Source organism: Zalophus californianus, chromosome 12 (assembly GCF_009762305.2).
Source record: "Zalophus californianus isolate mZalCal1 chromosome 12, mZalCal1.pri.v2, whole genome shotgun sequence".
Classification (NCBI taxonomy): Eukaryota; Metazoa; Chordata; class Mammalia; order Carnivora; family Otariidae; genus Zalophus; species Zalophus californianus.
The window spans coordinates 77,240,898-77,263,994 of record NC_045606.1 but is presented as its reverse complement, the minus strand read 5'-3'; the positions used below and the strand labels follow the sequence as shown (position 1 = coordinate 77,263,994).

General features: G+C 37.5%; 1 protein-coding gene across 5 annotated transcripts in view; it reads right to left on the bottom strand.

Moving 5' to 3' along the window:
- Positions 1 to 7,155: 7,155 nt before the first annotated feature.
- Positions 7,156 to 23,097, bottom strand: part of CPED1 (cadherin like and PC-esterase domain containing 1) — a 269,698-nt gene continuing 253,756 nt past the window's right edge. For 3 of the 5 annotated variants that reach the window (XM_027574292.2, XM_027574293.2, XM_027574294.2), the window contains 2 exons: positions 22,773 to 22,919; positions 7,156 to 9,133 (listed from right to left, as the gene is read on the bottom strand). In XM_027574292.2, the coding sequence (XP_027430093.2) occupies positions 8,912 to 9,133; positions 22,773 to 22,919 (369 nt within the window). In that variant the 3' untranslated portion in view covers positions 7,156 to 8,911. Of the gene's footprint in view, positions 9,134 to 20,925; positions 21,143 to 21,226; positions 21,438 to 22,772; positions 22,920 to 23,097 lie in introns of those variants that run through there. The other 2 variants (XR_003516534.2, XR_003516535.2) reach the window with 2 other exon arrangements.

Genomic DNA, 23,097 nt, shown 5'->3' with positions numbered 1-23,097 from the left:
GATTTCAAACAGAAGAATCTAGTAAAATAAAGAATTGTGGACATGGTGGGGAGCCATCTGGTAACAAAGCAAGAAAGCTTTCTTTTCGCTCTTTATTCCAGACCTAACTTTGTGCTAAAGAAAGTACCTTTCTCATGGCTTGCAGACCTCTTCCTCTTTACACTTCCCAGATTCATATTAGAAGGCATATATTATACCACTTGCAAAATTAAGCTGCTGATGAACATATCTGCTATCTTGTTTTAGGAAAAAATATGCAGGGAAATCTTTCAGTTAATTCTCTGTTGTAAAAAAAATTTATGGAATCAGAGTGTGTAAAGGATGAAAGTACCTATTTGAAACGTACCAGAAACAGATGTCTCCCCACCTATGCTTTTCAGGGAAAATGTGATCCCTCTACCCATAGCATTTTCAGTTCTGTAATTAAATTCAGTTGCATTGGTAATGTACTGTTGACATTAACTTGTATCTCATATACACAAGACTGGGAATACACACATGTTAACTTGAAACAGCTGTTTGCAAAATTACTACAATATGGCCAATACTTCTTTTAACCATTATGTCCTTCCATTTAAACACGATTTGCATCTGTAAGCACTTATTATATATAAAATTATAGGAAGATTTATGACATAAAAATGATGAATTTTGATGCTACATTGATATTGCATTTGACAATAGTATGGCCGAGAAAGAAAGTTAATAGAATGTTTCTACAGATCAGAAGTCATGGCCCATTGGTATGCATGCCTGAAGGGCAGGGCCTGTGTGGACTTCTTGCCACACAGTCTAGGATCTGGTTAACTATAGCCCTTGGCCATCACTACTGCTTCTCTCTTGTCTCCTCTGTTCTTGGGAATGGCAGAACCTTTGGGATAAGTTATGTGGTGCTCCCTGCTTCCTCCAGCAGCACCATTTCTGGATTGCTGATATCCGAAATTCTGCAACTAAAAACGTCTTCATTTGTCCTCTTTTAAAGCTTCAGTATACCCTTGTGAGGGCTTGAGGTATAAGGCCTGGTGATTCACTAACCCTGGGCATGACAAGGCATGACACTTTTTCCACTTCTGACAGGGGCAGGGCAGAGAGCATCAGCAAGTGTTGAGATGAGCAATGCGTGGGGTACAGGGAAGGGGAAGTCTGAAGCACCTGACATCTGTGTGGACCACAAGTCTTCAGGCCCTGCTCCTGCCATCAGCGACTCCCCCAGCGCCAGACATCCTCTCCAGAATCCAGGCAGGCAGCTGCCGAATGTGGCTCACACCTTCTCTAGCCACCTCTCTGTGCCCCACCTCAGTCCTCAGGGCACAAAGGGAATAAACAAACAACTGGCACTTGCCAGAGAGGGCTTGAGGAAATGATAATGCGATATCTAACATAATGCTTTCTTAAAGCCTCTTAGACGAGTTCTATTTAGAGCACAATTTCTATCTCCAGAAAATGCTAGAGTTTGTTAGGGTATTTATTTTTTCATGTTATAAAAATTCATTTTTCATGTCTTTTCTTTGTTAGGCAATATATTTCCAAACTGAGAATGCAAAGATGAAAATACTGAGTGAAAGAAGTCAGCCGCAAAAGACTAACATACTGTATAATCCTATTTATATGCAATGTTCAGGATAAGCAAATCTATAGAAACAAAAGTAGCTCAGCAGTTGCCTAATGCCGGGGTGGAGAAGGGGAAGTGTGGGAAGTGACTGATTTCTTTCTTTTTGGGGCAACAAAAATGTTCTAGAGTTAGATTATGGTGAGGATTGCAAACCTGTGTCAGTATACCAAAAACAAACAAAGAACACCCATTGAACTGTAGACTTTAAATGAGTGAACTTTATGGTATGTAAATTGTATCTCAAGAAAACGTTAAAAAGAAATAATAAATAACCAGAACCAACCAACCAACCAACCAACCAACCAGAGTCCTTCCCTCCTGGAATTGACATTCCAGGGGGTGCAAAATATGAAACAAAGAAAGCTAAAGGCTGGTATAGGGGTAGATAGAGCAAAGAGAAAGGACACTTTGGTATCTGAGGGATCAGAGAAAAATTCCTACAGGAGATGACATCTGCGCTGAGAGGGGTAGACAGAGAAAAGAGATCGTGAGAAAAGTACGTGGGGAGCTCGTGCTCTCCATTCGATACTGTGCCATAGAAAGAGGAGTAAGACTCAGTCCTAGGCCTTGAGGGGCTAAGGCTAGTGGGGTGGGACAGAAAGAGGTGATGACAGATAACGATTATATAATGTGGTCGCACAACAACAGAGATGGGCACAGGGGCTGCAGAAATAGCAAAAAGGGGAAACAAATCCAGTCAAGGAGGTGAAGGCTGAGTAAAAATTCAGACTTCGGGGTGGGCAGTTCCGGTTTCCCCTTATGAACCATCTCGCCGAGTGCCTTCTGCCCAGCGGCGGCCCCCCGCATGGCTGACAGGGTTCCCTTACTGCCACAGCCTTCTAGCTCCTCAGCCACCGCGCTTTGGCCAGCGGGGAAGCCCTGTGACGTCAGAGCCGCCCAGGAAAGCTCTGAGGGGGAGGGGTGCGCGGAGACACAGAGCGCAGGACCGGAAGCCGACCCAGAGGAAGTCCCCCAGGAGAGCCCCAGTGACCCGTTTGTTTTCAGTAGGGCACAGAACTGCCCAGTCCTTCTTCTTCCAGCACATTCTCCTTGTAGTTTTAGTAGTGTGAGTTTTCATGACTCCGCAGTTGAAATTTTCCTAGCATCTTCCCATTCTGATGACTTCTGGCAGTTTGGTCGCTTGTCACCTCTCAAGAGAAGCATCTGCCAGGCACCTCCGGGCTCTGCTTGGCAGAGGCCTCCGACCACATTCCCCACATGCCCAGACGAGTACCCTGTGTTGGCATCCAGAGATAGAGAACCTGTTATTCTAAAGGTTTTACATGCTGCTATAAATTTAAAAATAAGAGGAATGTTTTAAAGAAATGAACACAATGGACATAGTGTTGTTTGGTACTTCTTTATTATCTATTACATTTTGTGTGTGTGTGCGTGTGCGCACAAATACATATAGTTAGACACAGAAGTGTGTATGTATGTTTATTCATTGTGAGTGTTTAAAATAATCCAGAATTCCCGTTTCCGAGTGCCTTATTGACACACACTTTTCCCTGGACACAAATAAAGGAAGCCTTGGTTTTTCCCCCCCACAGGCTTTCATGTCTGCAGAGGCAGCATAACAAGTCAGTGAGGGAAAGGCATTTATTTTCACTGTATTTGATAACAGTTTACTGAAGATGATGCCCAGGGCGGCTTCCATCGGAAGAGAAATTGACTCAGTACTTCAAAGACTTACCATGACCCCAGGGAAGAGAAAAATACCACTTAGGCCAATCGCCCACTTGGGACTGCCCATTCTTCTGGGAAATAGACTCATCTTAGAGTCCATAAATAATTCATGGAAAATATCAATTTATTTATAGGACAGGTGGCCAAGAGAGAGTTCCGGATGTTTACCAATAACATGGCCCTGGAACTCCATCCTATTGAAATGATTCCTGTTCTTGGCAGGAATAACTTGTGCTAAGGGTTGTATCCACACCCTTCTAAAAACATGCCATTGATTTTGCATAACTAATACGAGCATTGAAATGGGGACTCTTTAGAGACAAGCATGTACAGAGACCAGGTTTTCCCCCCGGGGGTTTGCCCATGTGGTGGAAACTGATGAACCCAAATCTGTGCCATTTGACGATTATACTCACTTTAGTTTACAAAGGAATTGTTTTCTTTCCCCCCTGTACTATTCCTAATTCGGACCAAATTTTGTCTTCTAAGGAGAAGAGGTAGCTGTAAATGATTTCATGCCCTGGCAATGACATAGGCACAGATTTTTAACAAAAGGCTCATAAAACTTTTTATGATACTGTAAAACTGGAGAGCTCATGCCCATTAAAACATAAGCTTCATGTTACATGTAATTAAGGCAGGGAGGAAAACGTAAAAATGTAAGTCTAAAAATGTATCTTGTATTACATATTAAATACACACAGAAAACACAGCATAAGTTCCACCTCAAAGGCAAAACTAAAGACAAGCAGAAAACGTCACGGTGGGTGAATGATTCCATGGCTGAAAATGAATTGGTGTTCTAGTTCTCCAGAGGATATATGGTATTGAAGGCTAGAGATCATTTTCTATTTTTCCTGATTGTAAATAAGAAAGATTGTTAAAGATACAGTCAGCTGCCATTTGGTTAATCTGGACGATTGTTTTTGGTCCACTGAAGTTTGAAAATTATTATTTACCTTTTCCTTAGGAATGAGGACTTGTGTCTCAAGGAGAGGTTTGAAGAGATGAGCAGGATCTGTCAAAGGCAGCTGGAGAAGATGCTCATAACTTTTATCCATTCTAGAATGCAGTGGGAGAGGAGGACTATGCTATAGCGCCTCCTTTCCACCCGTTCTAATTGCGATGGGCCCACTGGATTAACCTAGGCCACGTTTGCTTCTATGTTGGCATTTTTTTCTAAGATTTTATTTATTTATTTGAGAGAGAGAGCACATGAGAGGGGGGAGGGTCAGAGGGAGAAGCAGACTCCCCGCTGAGCAGGGAGCCCGATGCGGGACTCGATCCCCGGACTTAATGTTCTTAATTTTTTCTAATATTCAAATTCATTATTTAATTTTAAAAGTATATACATTATAGACCAAATAAAAAATCAAATCATAGAGTGTAAAGAAAATTAAAATGTTGACCTTGATGCCACACACTGAGATTTCAATCTATACATTTTGAACAGTTTTTATTATAGGGAAAAAATGGATATACAATTGAACAAAATATATAAATAAATAAATCAGATGCCACCATAATTACATCATTTAGTCTACCACTAAAAGCTGCATCAAATTATCAAATTGATGTATTTCACCAGCCAACCATAAAATAAGGAAATTTTTCACTAAATAGTTGAGAATCAATTGAATACATTTTATATTTATGACACCATGTTACTTCTGAATTCTGACATATGAGTAATCAATTATAATTACTCTGCTTTTTAAAACATCAAAACATTTTAATAAATTTTATAGGGGTTACTTTTTCATGTAATAAAAATAACAATATGACACTATACATAAATTTCCTAAGAAAAATGTCCTGTTTAGATATATTACATGTCTCCTTATAACCAGCCAGTCAGCATAGATCAAATTCAAAATCTAATCTACCTAAATACAACGACCTTGTAGGAATATAACCCCCCTTTTTTGGTGTTTTCTCTAAAGACAGCTATTTAATTTTTAAAATTTTGTTCTTCCTCTTAGTTGGGTTTAAGTAATTATCTTCACTGACATGGCAAATATACTTAAAATTGTAAATATTCTTGATAAGTTTAAGAATTAGCATTTTGATTGTGTATTGTGTGTGTTAAAGCAGAGCGATCCAACATTTAATAGAGCCGTAAAACAAATTCTCTATATTTCGACAACCATAAAGAAAACAAACGAAGCCCCATTTTAGGAGGACTGCATGGTCTATGTCAGTTAGGAAAAATAAGTTCTACCGCCCCCTACACCAAGTGACCGAATCATAAAAGAAATGTGGAAGTTGATAATAGCAGTTACTATAGCAATAAAAACATGATAAAAGGTTCTTTGACAGTTTGAAACCTTGGAAGCCTTGCCAAATACAAACTCGAGTTTGGAGGCCCTGGCATGATCCTGCCGTCTTTAGGAGGTCTTTGGGTCTTTTGACAACTTCTGGTTCATCCCCCTAAGTCAAAGTAATCTATCAAAATGCCTTAGTTTCCAAGAGCAATCAACATCACTTGAATTTATGTACACACTAACAAAAGAAAAAGAACTACAGTAATATTTGTGGAGCAAGGACTCCTTGATCCAGTCAAAATGGTAGAATCTGCTGTAGTATCATTTTGCGCTTGGATGTGTTTTTGAAGTTATCAGCCCATATGAGCTTACTCAAATTTATGTTTGTTCATTTTAAATACAATAATCTTAGCCACTGATGATATTTTTCATTTTTTATTTGTTTCTTTTTGCAAGGTGAAAATTCACAGGGAGAAATTTCAGATACTGATGATTCTTTCAGTATTTGTTCAACTTAAGGAGCCCATAAGGTAATATTTAATAAGACCCTAACCCTGACTATCTCTCTAGGCTCTTAACCTTATTACTGTATTAAACCCCCGTCTCCCCACCATGCCAAAGCATTACAGCTTTGAAATAACTCTTAGTAGGTTACATATTTTTTGACCAGTTTCTGTATTTCTTCTTGGAATCCTCCAGTGAAATGGAACTGAAAGAAGAAACTTCAAAAGCACAAAGGCATTATGTTTTCTGCATAAACATTACCAGCACTATTTCTATGTCAAAAACCAGTGACTTATTCCAGGGCTTTCTAAGTGGAAATTATTGTTTTGTAGAGTTGACTGCTAGGCACAGGGGCGTCTAACATGAGGAAGATCAAATGACACAAGTGTGAACCCATTTGGCAGGCAATGGTGAACCCTTCTTTTTCATATGTCCCTCCAGGATCCTATTTGCCTACTTCGATGGCTGGCAAATAGCTCGCTGTGCTTTTAAATGCACACACATGCACACACACACACACACAATGTCAACAGTGATGCTTGGAAATGCTTATGTAGTTATTCTTTACTTTTAATATTGTCAATGTTTTCTTTAGTTGAGTTCAGTTTAGATTGGATACTAATCAGCTCTTACCAAAAATAATACACTGCCTTTAACTTTTACATCTAAAAATATGTTTAAATACCTATTCCTATTTTCCCCCACTCAATTTATGAACTTGCTAAGCACCTAAGTACACACACACACACACACACACACACACACACACCTATTTCCCCAAGGTAAAATAAAATGTTGTTTTTTCAATTAAGGAGTAACTAAAATAATTCCTAGCATTTCAGTGCCTTATCTTTAAAAAAAAATAGCTCTTCACTGCACTATGTTCAAAAGTTTTGGTCACTGTACAGCAGGGAGTCCATTTGATCAAAATTTGGAGGATATCAGGATTGGAAGAACTAGACAGTTATCCTATTAAACCACACTAAATAGTTGAATCTGTATGAGGACATGCCTGCCATGTAGTCACTGTGTGGTGGTATACCTCCAGTAAAAAGGAGAATAAAGGATACTCTCTAACACAGACTATTACCAGTAAGACATTTATTAATAGTATTATTACACTTGTTCCTAAAATCTACTATTATTTCAACAGTGAAGAGGTAAATGCCAGACTAACCTCAGTCAGACGGTTATTCTAGTTAGGTTGACAGTAAATTACAAGAAACATCCACAGACTATAATCCTGTTATAGAGTATGTAATACATTAAAACACAATGGAGAGCCTGCACGAATTGGCAAAATTTATATCATCAAAAAAAATCGAAGACCTAAAAATGGTGCTTGCCTATAGTTGCAGATATTAGAAAAATCTTTCATTTTAAAGGGCAATTCTGTACCATTAAAAAAAAATCTATCCTCTGTCAAAGGCAGATATGTATTGTTTATATCAAGTGATAGTTGTGCTTAAATATAATTTAAGACAGTTAAATATAAATTCACGTTTACTTCCATATAAAAAAATATATAAAAATAGAGTATTTAAAGAGGTGGATATTCATACTAAGGAACTGATCGATCAAAATAGTCTTTTTTTGGTGTGGTAATGAAATTGAGGTATTTGTACATTTTGTAATTTCAAACCTGGATTGAATAACCCCCTCAGGTTTTTTTTCCCCCAAAAAGAAAAACAATCCTTTAAAAACCAATTTTAACTGTGGGATAGCTCAAAACAAAGCACTTGTAAAATAAAGAAATTCACTATTTTGAAATTAACATAGAGAAGAGAAAGTTCTCAATACTAGAATTGGATGTTGTATATGTATGCCACAGTTTTAATAAAAAAGTAATTTTATGCTTACTCTAAATTTGTATTTGATAAATCAAAATATGGTTACTAGTAACATAATATTTCTGGACATATACAAATGCTGTATGAAAATAAACACCTACGCCCTTGCAAATGGCTAATCCTTTGAAAATATTTACATAAAATGTAATCTTGAATTACACAGGGTTCTAACGGCAAACAAAAGCTTTCTTAAGTAATATCATCAGTAAAACATAATAAAATAATACACTTTAAAATTACATATTTTATCAACTTAGACTGCAGTTACCCATCCAAGTTCACAGACAGGGTAGGAGGGAATGTTTATGAAAAGTACAAAGAGTGCAAAATTAAATGCATTGGTGTTTTAACTGTAAAATATTACACTTCCTATCTCTTGCATAGAATCATTTTGAATTCCCCATGGAGCATTCCTGTTCTTTTCCTTTCAACTGTAAAATTTAAGAAGTATAGGAAGAAATATTTTCCTAAGCATTAGATTCACAAAGCCTAAGCCATCATAAACATCATTTTTTTCTCCTGGTAAAGGACACAAACACAATTCCTACTTGCAAGTGGAATGTAACTGCTTTTTTCTCCTTTTCAGTATTAATGTACCGAGAGAAAAGATAATGCAATACTCAAGAGCTTTACCCTTTTTGTCCACATAATTCAAGTGTCTATATTTCTCCTTATTATCACAATGCAATACCTAGCCCACAGTGGTTCTAATTTACCATTGTACTCCACGTAACCTTTTTCTAGCTCTAGCTTTCCCCTTGAAAACAAATGATTTTCAAGTGCACACCTTGGACTTATGAAGCTGTAGGAAACAAGTATTATTATTACGTTTTTTAGCCACGTGTGCATTGGTGCGTATGTGTGTGTGCCAGGTTGCATGAGTGTGCGGTCAATCCAAATACACGTGATGTACAGGATTTGGTTCTTAGACTGCTGTCCAGGTGAGTGAGTGGCTTGCCTCCAGTTCCAAGTCCAGTCCTCCTGCAGGGAGTCTACACAGTTCTTTTACTCGTACACATCCTGCTGAGAAGGATTTCAGAGCAAACCTGATTAATTGGACCTCTGACATGATACGGTGATTGAAACTTTGTTACAGAGTCTTGTCGTCGTCGTTGTAGTTTGCTTTGATTGCTGAAATATTTCCCCACAATATGATTTCCTGATTGTTTCATTTTAATAAAGGGATATTCTTTGGATAGCTTTGATTTCACTACCTGCAAATAAAGAGCAAAACATAGTCAAAATCAAGGATATTCAAGCCCTGCATCGAGTAGGATAATCAACTCACAAACTTGAACAGCATCTTTATCACGCGGATATTGCCTAAAGGGCATAAATACGATCTACATAACCGAGAGCCAGAGAAACTGCTCTTTCAAAAAACAACAAAACAAAACAAAACACCAAAAAACTAAAGTTGGAATTAGAATTTCTGCCATTTTACTTACCTCAGGGCAGTTGAATCCAATGCAACTGAGGAATAATTTCAGGTGGTATCTCTACCACACTGGTGTGTGTGTGTGTGTGTGTGTGTGTGTGTGTGTGTACTTAGGCTGGATGCCACCATATAGAAAAGACGCTGAGGTGCCTTTGGTGGGTCACTGATTCAAACATGGTGCTCTAAACCTGCCATGGCACCCTTTTATAGAATGGAAATTAAAACTATTTGCAGAGAAAAGAAAAATACTTCTCTATTGCACAGCCATAAGCTGACACTTAAAATTCATGGTTTCCTTTTTCTGGGCACTTAGTAAGTTAGTAAGGAATCTGTAGAAGCAGACCAGGCCCTATTAAGCTAATAACTTTATATATGTTTGTACATATATTTTATCTTAAACTTTTTTGAATAGGCAGAATTAGAAAGCATTTATAAAGCATAAAAGGATATGTAACACAAATTTCCTCCCCAGCTCTGCCTCCCCACCTCCAGTCACTCAGTTGACTCCCCAGAAGCAGCATGTATTACTAGTTTCTTTGTGATTCCATTCACAGATATTTTATGAATATCGACACATACACATACATACAAATAAACAGGCCATATTTATAGTCCATTTGTACAGTTTACAAAAAGTTGTCCTGGGGCTATTCTATACTTTTATTTAAATTCAATTAATTAACATACAGTGCATTATTAATTTCAGAGGTAGTATAACTGTCAGTTTTAATCACTGGGTTAATGTAACTCAGATTGTTAATACCAACAGTCAGAGGGAATCAGGAAGGGATCAAAACAGAGATTGTGGGGTGGATTGGGAAGTGGGGAGGAGAGAAAATACTGGCAAAGCCGTCTGAGGTGTCTTCACAAATGAATAACAAATCATTAATTCAATTTATTAATTATTAATTTTTGATGCAATTGCAAGACATTATTTTCGGTCAATATGGACACATAAACTATATATTATTGATGACTAATGAAGGCAACACTAGCTCACATGGATTCTTAAAACTCCGTTAAGTGCTGTATATTGCTTTAGAGCCACATTTTTTTATTCCATATAAGAGAATACAATGAAAACGGCTAAAAAAATACAGAATATTTAAACGAACACAAGCTATTTATTTTGAAGATAAGTATTTTTAGTTATTATGTGCAAGTGAGCGTGAACACTTTTAGAAGATTTATTTGAGTAGAAATTCTGTAAAGACCTAAACCAAAATGGTAACAGTAGTGATCTTTGGGTAGAGGAATTATCGGTGATTTAAAACATCTTTGTAACTTCTGGCCTTGCCTTTTTTATTTGAATACAACAAATGTGCATTCCTTTATAATCATAAAAATGTTGAAGCTATTCCCATTTTGAAGAAAAAATGTAATAGCAATGCATTTTGAAACCAATTATACCCTGCTAACCCCAAAGAAATGAATTGTTTTCCTGTAGCTATGGGATGTTTAGTTTTTTATGATCAGGCCCTCAGATGAAGTGACTCTTAAGAAGACCAGTGAAATCAGTGGGTTGGGGTAAGGAATCCTTGCGGATGGTAAATCAGAGCTAAGTTTGCAGTTAACCACTGATTAATATTCCCGGTCCCAAGGTTGTAAGTTGCTGTCATGTGCAGCTCCTTCCACCCCTGTTTGGTTATCCTACAACTTTAAATATGATAGGCTGAGAGGTGCACCAGTGTTTTCCTGAAGGTTCTGTCCATTTTGGAGGAGGTGTGTATTCAATGATAGCCAGATTAGTGAAAATTTTTAAGGAAGTTTATTTAAGGAAACACTTAAGCATAAATATTACTTTCAACCCTGAAAAAATATTATTCCAGTATGCTGAAGCCAAAATAAGTTTACTTTTATTTATATAATTTTATCTTAAGGTCTGGTTTTTGCAATTGCCAGATGATCTGCATGCTAATTAAATGCAAAATAGATAAAAATACATCCCATTGCAAAAGGTTATATAGTTCTTTAAAAATTATTTCAATGTTTTGTGTTGCATCTAATGTTGCATTACAAATGTTGGATAACGCTAGTGTAGATGCTTATAGCAATCTTGAATGGATTTATAAAAGAGATAATACAAAAATATATATTTCCATTGTATTTGCTGAAGCTTATAGCTTCTATTCAAGAGTCGTGTCAGTATTTTGCCAAATCACATGGGAAGGTTGATAATGTATTTCTATTTTTAAACCACTCAGGTGGTCTCTGAGAAAGGAAGATGGGATGATGGGGTCTCTGCCAGCTTCTGAGGGCCAGCCTAATGCCTCTCATAATGCTAGTGCTGGCGTATGCTACTGAAGATTGATTCCTACACATCTATCCCAGGGCTTGGCCCAACAACACTTAATTCAGTTAGTTTCCTTTGAAACCTATTTTTCAGGAAATAATCAAAGATGCTAGCTAAGTGTCTTAATTCCTTGGTGAGGCCAGTTTTACCCTGATACTGACTCCTGAAAGGTGACAAACCTACACAGAAAGAATTACTTCAATTTTGATTTGTCAAAATAGAGATGTTAAAAGTCCTCCCAAATGCTATTGTCAATGGAATCTGGGAGCCTTTAAAAAAAATCCAGCAGTATTATGTGCTGTACCACCAGCACATGTAATTTATTTCAGGAATACAAGCTTTAGTGTTATGAAACATTTTGTTATAGGAAATTGCCCAAGAATTATTTATAACTATATGATTGTTTACCTTGAAAACCCAAAGGAAGTTACTGAAAAATAATGAGATATTATAAAGTTAATATTCACAAATTATATAGCATTTCTATATTCTATCAATAATTAATAAGAAATATATTAGAGAAAGGATCCCATTACAATGTGAAAACAATTTCATTCAGTTAAGCAATTATGCAGGTGAAGAAAACACAAAGTTTAATAAAAGGAAAACATTAACAAATGGAAAGACATACCGTGTCAAATCCTCCCAGGTTAATTAAAATGCTATTCCAACTGTAATCACAACAGGATTTGGGGGGACATGACAAAGAAATCCTAAAATACATCTTGAAGAATCAATGTAAGAAAATAATCAAGACCATTTGGGAAGGGGGAAAAAAAAAACAGTGATGGTGCAGGATTTTTCAATACCAGATGTTCACTCAGTGATATTAATTGAGTCTACCATCAGCCTACCATAGACCCAATTTGTTGGTTGCATAAGCCAAGTACAAGCAGAATTCAATACTGTGATAGAAAAAATAGGAATGTTTGTACTACATTAAAGTGCATTTCATGAACTGCTACTCTTCCCTAAAAATGTTTATGGAGCAATAAGGTAGTTCTAAATAAAGCCCAGTGTTATATGGCTCTAGTGATCATAAATGTCGACAGCCTAAGGGTTTTAATTACTTGGAAATAAAATCAAGAGTGTATGTTTAAAATGGAGCTATGTATCAAACTGCTAATAGAATCTCCAATGGGGAAGGGAGTGAAAATTAATGGGTACATATGATAAAAAGGCAGAAATTTTCTCTCTCTCTCTCTTTCTTTTTTTTTTTTTTAAGAGAGTGAGTGAGCAAGCACACATGTGTGTGAGGGTGGGGAGGGGCAGAAGGAGAGGGAGAGCGAGAATCTTAAACAGGCTCCACACCCAGCACAGAGCCCAACGAAAGGCTCGATGTCACAACCCTGAGATCATGACCTGAGCAGAAATCAAGAGCCAGACGCTTCCCTGACTGAGCCACCCAGGCACCCAAGGAATTTTTTTTAAGATTTTATTTTTAATAATCTCTACACCCAATGTGGGGCTTGAACCCAGGACTCTGAGATCAAGAGTTGCCCGCTCCACTGACCAAGCCATGCAGGCACCCCTAAAGGCAGGAATTTTTTTGTTTTTATTGTATATACTTATTTTTACATTTTTACAGCTAGCAAGAGTTCATGTAATCTTTTTACAATAGAAAAGCAGCAGAAGAGAAAAAAATGATGCCATATCTTATAAAATTAAAATGAGTTATTGATGACTTAATGATTTATTTTTTTCTACATAATATCCAACTTTCAATCTTCAGAGTTCTCTGCCAGGAAACACATGGAGTAATTCAGACATGGTCTCTACCCTCAAGGGGGCTATATAAAGACACATGTCTAAGATACTTGAAGTAAGAACAAGAATGAAATGACTTCAAAGACATTGTCTGAGACTAACTCCCCAAGGTCAGGCACCATGTTGTTTCCGTGTAATGAATAGTTCCTTCATAAATTACTTAGTGTTAATTTATGGTGGGCATGATCATCTGCTCACAGAGCTATTATTTCTTTGAACTTATTTGTTAAATTCAGTATCTGGCATTGCTGCCAAGCTGCTATCTCCAAGTTTCAAAGTATTACTTTATTTTACCTACTCTTACAGGCTCTAAAGTGAAGGAAAAGGACTTAGTTACAATTTTTAGGCTTGGAAATGTTATGCAAATGAAAGATGTTTGATACCTGTACAATAAAGAGCTAATTGCTTCTTTCCTTTGATCTCTTGTGTGGAAATGTGCCCATTTGGGTCCTTTCCAAAAATCAGAGGACCATTTGGGATTATTAAAATCCAACTAAAGTGTCAAGTGGAATGTGGCTTTGAAAGAGATGTTAGCAAGACAAATGTTAGGTTACTTCTGGGGCATAGTAGTAATAATAATGGTAAACAACAAAAGTGAGCTATTGGAAAAAATAATAGTAAACAACAAAAGTGAGCTATTAGAAAACATAGACCTTTAACTGAAGACAAGACTCTAGATGTTTCTGCATGGTGATCATCTCAAACAGAGACAAATTCTAACTGTTTGATGCTGTCAAATGCTTCCTTAAATTTGGGTGCATATGACTCAAACTCTGAGAAAGAGACATTTCTATCCAGAGGGATAAGAAACTATTCCATACAATTAAATGATACATACATAATGTGATTTGGCAACTGTTTACATTACTCCACACACAAATGTTCAATGACAAATCTTTTGACACTGGAAAATAATCCAAAGTAACACTGTCTTTAGCTTTGTGTGTGTGTTGCTGTTTATTTTCTTTTTATGCGTTTACCTGTCAAATTATACTTAAAATTAGGAAACAAGAGTGAAGGATAATTGGTCTTCATGAAGTCTGATAACATGGTTAGATCAACATCATTCTCTAATCACAAGTGTAATAAAAATTATTTTTCTCATGGCAGTGTTCACATTTAGATTAAGTTACATGTAGGAATAGACTTTCAAGTAAAGATTACGGTGTTTCAGAACAATAACATAGTATTAATATATTAATTATAGAAACTTAGAAAGGAGTAATTTTGGTGCTGGAATCAAGTGCTGTCATGATAACAGAATATGTAGATGATCACATTTTTCTGTGAGTCAGTGCAACAAGAATTAAAATTCTGTGCTTAGGTATGAAGAAGTAACTTTTACCTTTTTATAGGTTTCTTATATGCTAAGAGACCTCCCAGTTTATGATTGTAGATCTTTCCACATCTCCATGTAATTAAAGACTTGGACACACAGGCATTATAGAAGGCATACAAATGGCTACGATTCAACTTGACTGTCTTTGTCCTCTGGCTATTGTAGGACTAGCCAAACGAATGAAAAACTGTTATAAATTACACAATAAAACTCCCATTGCAACTTTTACTTTTAAATGCATATAACTTTAACACTCAAAATTGGTTTCACATAAATATTAATCAGAATGAGTATATTACCATGTCAGTTAATTGCTGCATCTAAAATAACTTTGAACTTGCAAAAAAGTCAGTACAAAAAGGGAAAGCTTGGTGCATTGGAAAAGTGTCAGGCATATTAGAAGCAAATACCTTTCCTAAAACTGATCTTAACCTGAATAACACCCAAGGAACTTCTGATGTGGTTCCAGATCCACAGAACAAAATAGAAAACAATTTTCAGTGGTGCAAGTGTTCCAAAATCTCTCTAGACTGGATTAAGGGGGATGTTCTGATTATAAACGTGTTTCACAGACATGGATGGGATTGGAAGAGGAATGAGGGTAACGGCTTTCTTTCCAAGGTTGGAAAACCTGACATTGACCAAAATGTGCTAGTGTGGTCTTTTAAGATAAATGTATATGATTGAAGTACTTTTTATTTGGTATAGTCATTCTGCAGACATGACATTCAATCCAAGATCCAGTCACCAAATTTATAACCAGCTGAAAAAGTAGCCCAAGAATTCACAGAAATGGAATAAAAATAAAGCAACAAACAACAGCTAGAAGCCCGTCCTTATAATTCACAGTTCCATTTCAGGAAATTATGCAATTTTTACAGATAATAATGATTTTTTTTCATCTATCGCCCACCCCAATATTTAATCATGGCCACATGAAATAAGCTATGTTTTGATTGAAGGGAGTCCAACTTCTGAATGGGTCAAAGATGCTGAGGATTAGAAGGCAAGACTAAAATTTTCTTTAGGAATGAGGAATTGTTTTTTGCTTTTGGTGTTTCCAGATTTGCAATGTCTTGGTCTCTTCCCCTACCTCCAAATCTCCAAGCCTTCTTACTCTGACAGCTGAGTCTTTTTAACTCTTGCCCCATAGACAGACCTCAGTTTCCAGCTCTGGGAACAAATTCTGCTCTGAGGTGGGGAGATTGATTATAAGGAGCTATAGTTTACCATTTCCAGTGAAATTGTGGTTCTATCTTGTACTCCTCTCCAGAGACTCAGTCACATTTTTAAACTCCGTTTTCAAAGTGGCTGGATATTCATGTCACTGAATTCTTGATATTATTTGAATGACCTTCATTAGTCCAGTGGCTTATAAGCTAAGTTCCCACGCTGATCTATTTCCATGTACATTTTGGGTCTTGGAATCTATTTTGACCTTCATTCACAGGTATCTGTTTCCATCTATTTCTCTGGAACTTAGTTTTATTTAAGCGTATGACACTAAAATGTCACTTAGAAAGAATTTGTGTGGAGTGACATTCCATCTGCTGGCTTCACTGTAGGAATTCGATCAGCACTACTGGGGCCTTTGAAAGGAGCGCCTCCACTGGGCCACTCAATTCTTGTCAGAAGAGCCGTCTAGCCGCTTGTCTGAGGTGGTGCATGCCCGTCTGCTGGTCTGCTGGTATTCCAGAGGGTCTGGAGAGAAGTTTAGGGGCTCCGCCCTTCAGGTGCCAACTTTCTCTTTCATTTTTCTGATGTCAGCCTCTAGATTAATTTGTTCTTTTCTGTACCTGTCTTTCTGAGTCCATCTCTGATGTTCAATTTTTAAAGACATCGTATACATGGACGTAGGCTGCATGTGGTGGGGTGAGGGGTCCACCAATTTTGCATACAGACTTTCTGACGTGTGTCTCAGCCTGCCTTCTTCCACACCTACCTCCTTCAGGCCTGGGCCATTGGGACGATCTGTGGGCAAGTGTGCTTCACCTCTTAATTGGTGATTCTCCCCTCTCTCATTTTACATTGTAATTTCCTTTGTAGGCTAAGTTAAACTTCTTAGAATGAATTCGGAGTTCTTGTCTGTTATGAGTTATTTCTTATTCTTTTTTTTTTTTTTTTTTTTTAGTGGGGAGCGGTGGTGAATAGCTTCATGTCTCTAAAGTCTTTTGGTGGAGTTTCAAGTGGAAGAGAAGATAAATGCTTGTGGTCATTCTGCCACATTTAATCTGTACTCCCTGCATGATTTTTGACCTTATCCTCTATGATAGTTTTTCCAAAGTGTGTTTAGTGAGGTGTTAATAGTTGTTATTAAAAAAAGGAAAGTGGTTCTGTGGTCAAAAAACGTTTGGGAAAAACTGGGTCAAACGAAGCTAAATAGTTTCTTTGCCATAAGGGCTTTTTGGATCATTTAAAATACTAATATTATTTGAGAATCTTTACAGTAGAGGAGTATACAGAATTTCCCAAACCACAGATCCTGTTTTCACTAGGCTAGAACATCAAAACATGAAGTAGGGAATGCTAATCAAGACAGTAAATAGTCCATCCTAGCTTGACTCTTTAACCTTGGTAGTAAACCCCCTGAAATGAGGGTTTATTGCAAAAAACATGAGATACTTATGGATTGACATCTCTTCCTTAGGCATACTGACATCCTAGGCATTGGTACTGCAGAGGCTGGTGTGTACAGCTGCCTCTTGGGGTCATCATACTAGTTAGCATGGAGTGACTGACACTCTGCTCATCTTTCATTTAATTATCCTTCTTAAGATAGAGAGCCTGATATAGTTGGTGTTACCACCATTCAACAAAAGATGCTCCCTTTGGAACAGGATCTTGTACCAAACCATCTCAGAAAAGGCTGGGCTTCCTTGGGGCTCATGAATTCATTCTCAGCAGGCATTGATTTGTAATCTGATCATCTGGCAGAAAAAGCTAGAATTCTTGCAGACAGTGGACTGAGCGTTAATTATTTTTTGCACAGAAAAAACTGTCTAGGATCACTTTCCCCTGGAAGCGGTTTAAGAATGGTAGGCAGTGAAAGTTCCTGTGACTCCTCTTTAGTGATAAGGCCATTGAGACATTTTAAATGACAACATTGGATTGGAACCACAGAAACATCCTGGTCGGAACGTGAATTCGAGTAATTGAAAGTGAAGCTTCCAAGATGAAAATATTGCAGAAGTCTAGGGCAAGTAAATGCTAGGGAAGAAGAAACCTGCAGCCAACCTCATTCATTTACCAGCACCCTACCAACTATTTACAGTGTCCTTGACCTGATCCTCCTCCACATGATCAAGGACCTTCCTCTTATGCCCTCCTGTTTTCCTTATGTATCCCTTAGTATTGATTATTCCCTTTCTGCCCATAAACACAAAAAGTAGTTCCTCCTATAAGCTGCTCCTAGACCACTTTCTTTTCTAAATCCAGTATCTTTCCTTTATTCTTATTTTCACTTGTTGGAAGGCTTTACCAACCTCCTTTTCTCATTTCTTATACCTCTTCAATCTATTGTAGTTTAATTCATGCCCCCAGTATTTTTACTGAAATTTATATGATAACCACACTCTACTAGAGTTTTCCTCTATCAGTTTATTCTCTAAATTCAAATGCTCCTATTTCTGCGAACTTTGCTTAAATATTGATGTCTCCAAGAGTTCCTTCCTCAGCTCCTCTTACTCTACTCACTTTCTCTGGATGATCTACTTTCATTGTTGCAACTGTTGCCTGTTTTCTGATGACTTCCAACCTTTTATCTCTAGCCGCACCCTGCTCCTCCGAGCTTCAGACTTGTAGAGCCAACCGCCTGTGAGATATATCTCCACCTGGATGTCCTACAGGCATCTCAAACACAACATGTTCAAAACGGAATCATCTTTTCCCTGAGCCGGTACCTTCTCAGCCATTCTCTGACTCAATTGCTGGTTCAGCTCTAATCCATCACCCAAGTTAGGAGTCGTCTTTGATTCTTTCGACACCCCCATGCTTCAGATAAGATCTACAGATTTTACTTTTAAAAATAGGGCTTGTATTTGCCTCCTTCTCCCTTATACTTGCAGTCTCTGTCCTGGTTTGGGCAAGCTTTTATCATCTCTCACCTGACTTCTGAAAATGTCTCCTGACTTCTCTCCCAAACTCAGCCCTTTTCCCATCTCCCCCCCTTAATGTTATCAGACTTACCTATCTGAGGCAAAGATGTCACCATTTCACTTCTCTATCAAATCTTTCATTGGCTCTCCACGACCTATAGGATGAAGTCTAAGCTCTTACCATGATCTGGCCCTAGCCCACTTTCCCAGGCCCTGATTTTAACTGATGTTCTACAATATACAGAATTGCATGCTGGGGATATGTTGAGTTTGAGATACTCAAGGGAACCTGAAAAAATGTTTTCCTAGCTCCTTTTACAGTAGTTAGTACAGCGTTCATATAGACACTCAAATCTTTGTTGAATTAAATTGCCATTACTAATTTATTAAAAATAGCCATGCTGATAAATTCTGGGATCTGCTATCTAAGCTATCTATATTTGGATCAGTTCCTTTTTCTCTGAAAGTCATTACCTCAGTGTTTTAGATAGGTGAATTTAAAGGCTTTTTTCTTCATTGTGTTTATGACAAACTTTTAAAGTTTGAAGGAGAAAGGGAAAAACTTCAAGCCCATCACATAGAAGGAAAACTTTTCTAGGTCAGCTAAGCTTTTGTTTACATAATTAAAATTAAATAATAAAGAGTATAAGATGAAGATCTAACAATAATGGGAAATCATCTCTGACAAGGAATTGAAAATCCTTTCTTCTTTCCGTGGTGCCAGAATCAAAGGAAACTTGGTGTTATTAGAGCTGGGTAGTAATGCCAGAGGGATTTTTTTTTCCTTTGGACTGAGTCAAAAGCTGTACACCTGCCAGAAAACAGAGATCTCATGTAAGGTTTATACAGCTGATTAGACTAATTAATAATCACGAAACAGCTGTGGATTTGCCCCTCCTGCAGCCAGGTCTGGGCCGATAATATTTTTGTATCCTTCCCAGGTTTTGGCTTGCTCATAGTAGATGTTTGCCACATAACTAAAGGCACTATCCAAAACCACTCTTGGGCAAAAGCTACCTGGATCCTGTTTGTTGTCCTGCATAAACATTGGGAAAACAAAATTCCATTTCTGCCCATGAAGAGAAACACCTGCTTTTCTAATCAGCAGGAACATTATAGTCAAAACTGATGCACACCAGTTGGGAAATTGTTTATAGATTCATGGTGGCAACATATTCTCTCTCTCGGTGCCTTGACAGATGAAAGAGGTGCCCCCAAGACCTCTCATCTTACCTATGGCGACACCAGCCCATTGAAGCAGGTTTGTTATGTCTATGATAGAATTCCCACCACAAATCAAAGAGGACACATCAAGATCTTACTGTAATGATTATGGCAATCCTTCTCAGGTATGTGTGAAGCTATTGTGGGAATGGTTTGATTGAACACCAGAAGATACAAAGCTCCCAACCTCAAATTCTTACGGTTCTCGCACAGCTGATTTCAATTCTTGCTATTACTGTATGACAAATCGCTTTGCCAGCTCAGAAGATGAGCATAGAGGCAAAAAATGGTTATTATTAACAAATTTCTGCCCTTTAATATGTTTTGCATGAGATCAATAACCTACTTTTCCCTGGCTTGCTACATTAATCATCAAATCATCTTTTGCGAGGGCCTTTAGGTTTTCTTGAATTTTTATAGTAAGCTCACAGTGATTTAAGATGTTGGGTGAGAGTTTGGAAAGATCATAAAACATCAGTGTCAGCACTAGAAACTTCCTGAGGTACAAATAGTGCATATTGTTCAAGACTTAAGTAACAATATGCTTAAGTGACGAACGGGTCAGAGACTTTGTGATGAAGAGAGCCAGTTGAGAAAGATGATCTTATCATTCTGTGGTGTAACTGGAAAGGCAAATGCTCTCAGAAGTATTTTAGCTCAAACAAGAAAACTTCAACATGGATAACACTGCTCCAGAATCAACTGAGATAATTTGGACGATACCTAGGTAGCTTGCCAAGTCAACACACGTTAGAAATAGGGCTTAAAAAGCAATTTGTATATGATCATTGCACATAATTAAAAAGTCAAGTAAGTGACATCTTAAATCATTGTTATGCAAATTAAAGATAATTTTATTAGTAATCTTTAGAAGCCGATATTCTAGTTCTGGTGGTTCAAAGAGTCTTTGTTGTAGTTCTCAAATTCCATGACCATTGGTGTCACTGGTTAATGCTGCGGCAGGAGATACATGTAATGCAATTGTGTGGGAAGGGTATCTTCTGTTTTTAATTGGAGCCATGCTGGAAATCCTTTGGAAGACTTCTCCTTTTTAGGCTTCCAGAGGGACTAAAGATGAAAAAGAAAAACAGATACCCTCCCCAAAAATACTAATTGAAGACACATTATATAAAAATAAGTAAATAAACAAACCTTTTCTAAAAGAGGCAAAAACCCGATCTGTATGTTGTCTTTCAAAGTCCCCATTTTATGTGGGTTTTGGCAACCTCCGACCAGTTTTCGCAGCCAACTCTGGTACTGGGATGGCTCAGCGGCAAGATTATTTCTTCTTCTTCCAGGCTACCTGCTCTTGTGTTCCTAAGTCTTGACTTTTTGCAAATCGGATAGGAACTCAAAGGGTGTTCTATTTTTTTGTGAAAGAAAGAAATAGACACACAGTCTCCTACAGTGTAGAAGCTCTCTGCAACAGCACGGCCAAGCTTCAAGTTACTAGATCAAAACTGAAAATGCCCTGCTGTCCACGGTGGGTGCGGGCTCTCACTTCCCTGAGATGCAGATGCATTTGTCATACACAATTACATATAAAAAACATAACATAGAGTATTTAGAAGAACCAATACAGTGTCAATAACTTTTGGGTAGCCAGAAAAACCTGAGGACCAAAATGGATTCTGACCATCATTTTAGGGCTGAAAAACAGGATCCAAGAATCCTTTAGTTGTCATTTCCCTACTTAACCCAATGACTGCCTTCTGGTTTACAAGGGGGAGAGGTACATTTGAGAAAAAAGGAGTGAACCCATATCTGACAGAATGATCAAATGAGACATTTTCCATTGCAGTTTCAGCAGAATTTTCTGAGATCTAGAGCAAACAACAGGAGCCAAGTAACCTCATATATCAAAGAAATGTCTGCACAATGTATGCAAAACTTGAAAAAGTGTGGATAAAATCCAGCTTGCAAACCTTTGTCTCATTAAAAGAGGAGAATGAAGATGAAGGAAGAGAGAGAATTTCAATTTGAGATGTTGTCCAAAGGCTTGGTGGTGTTCCTCCCTCATAGAGAGTGGCTTCACCCTTGCTTCAAGCCAAGTGGAGGGGCCTTCAAGAGACCAACTTTGAGAGGTGGACATGTGTCCTTTGGGGTTTGCGGAGCATTAGAATTGGTATGAGACACTGTGGCTATAGATCAGCTTTAAGGTGGCTGGGGGAAGGATAAAATTATTTTCTGCTATCACCTTATCAGCTTAGCCTATTATATTACTGACTACAGATAAAATCATTTTCACCACGGGGTGTTGGGGGCTACTCAAAACACAGATCCACCTGTTTAATGCATTGGATAAACCATGGAGGAAGGTCATTCATGAGTTTAGCACCTTAAATTGTCTTGATTTTCAAGCTCCACCAAAGACTTGCTACCTTCTTTGGCCACAATTTCTGAGGGAAGGGTTCAGAGTCTATTAGATAAGGCAAGTGTTCTCCAGGTTTCCATCCTTTTGACCGGTGATCCTAGTTTTTAAGTGTCTACATAAAAACTAATTCTTTTTTAACTTCTTATTTTTTAGAGCCTCCAGTTGTGATTGCTACATGTTTTGGCTGAGTGACGTTGAATACCTCATTTGATCGCCTCCTGACATAGTTTTTTAAAACAAAATAACACTGACAATGAAATTAAAGATATAATGAGAAATTTAAAAAATCAAAAGCTACAATAAATAAAGAGCCAGCATAAATACCTCATGAAAATGGCATCCACATGTCCCCTGCAAAAACTCCTTGTATCGCCCCATTGTTATAGTAAATGTGTCAACCACTTCATAGCCATATGTTTTTGCAGCATCCAGAATAATCACATTTTCTTTCCATAAGTTCTGAACTTCACTCTGTATTGCAACGGAGAAGAATGGGAATTTTTTTTATTTAAATTCAATTAGAATGAGAATTTTTATTAAGAGAATTGTTTTATGATTTAATAACTCAGATAGAAATCATGTGAATATCATCGTTTTTACAGATTGGTCCCACTGCAAGAAAAATAATTTCACACACATTTCTTAAACA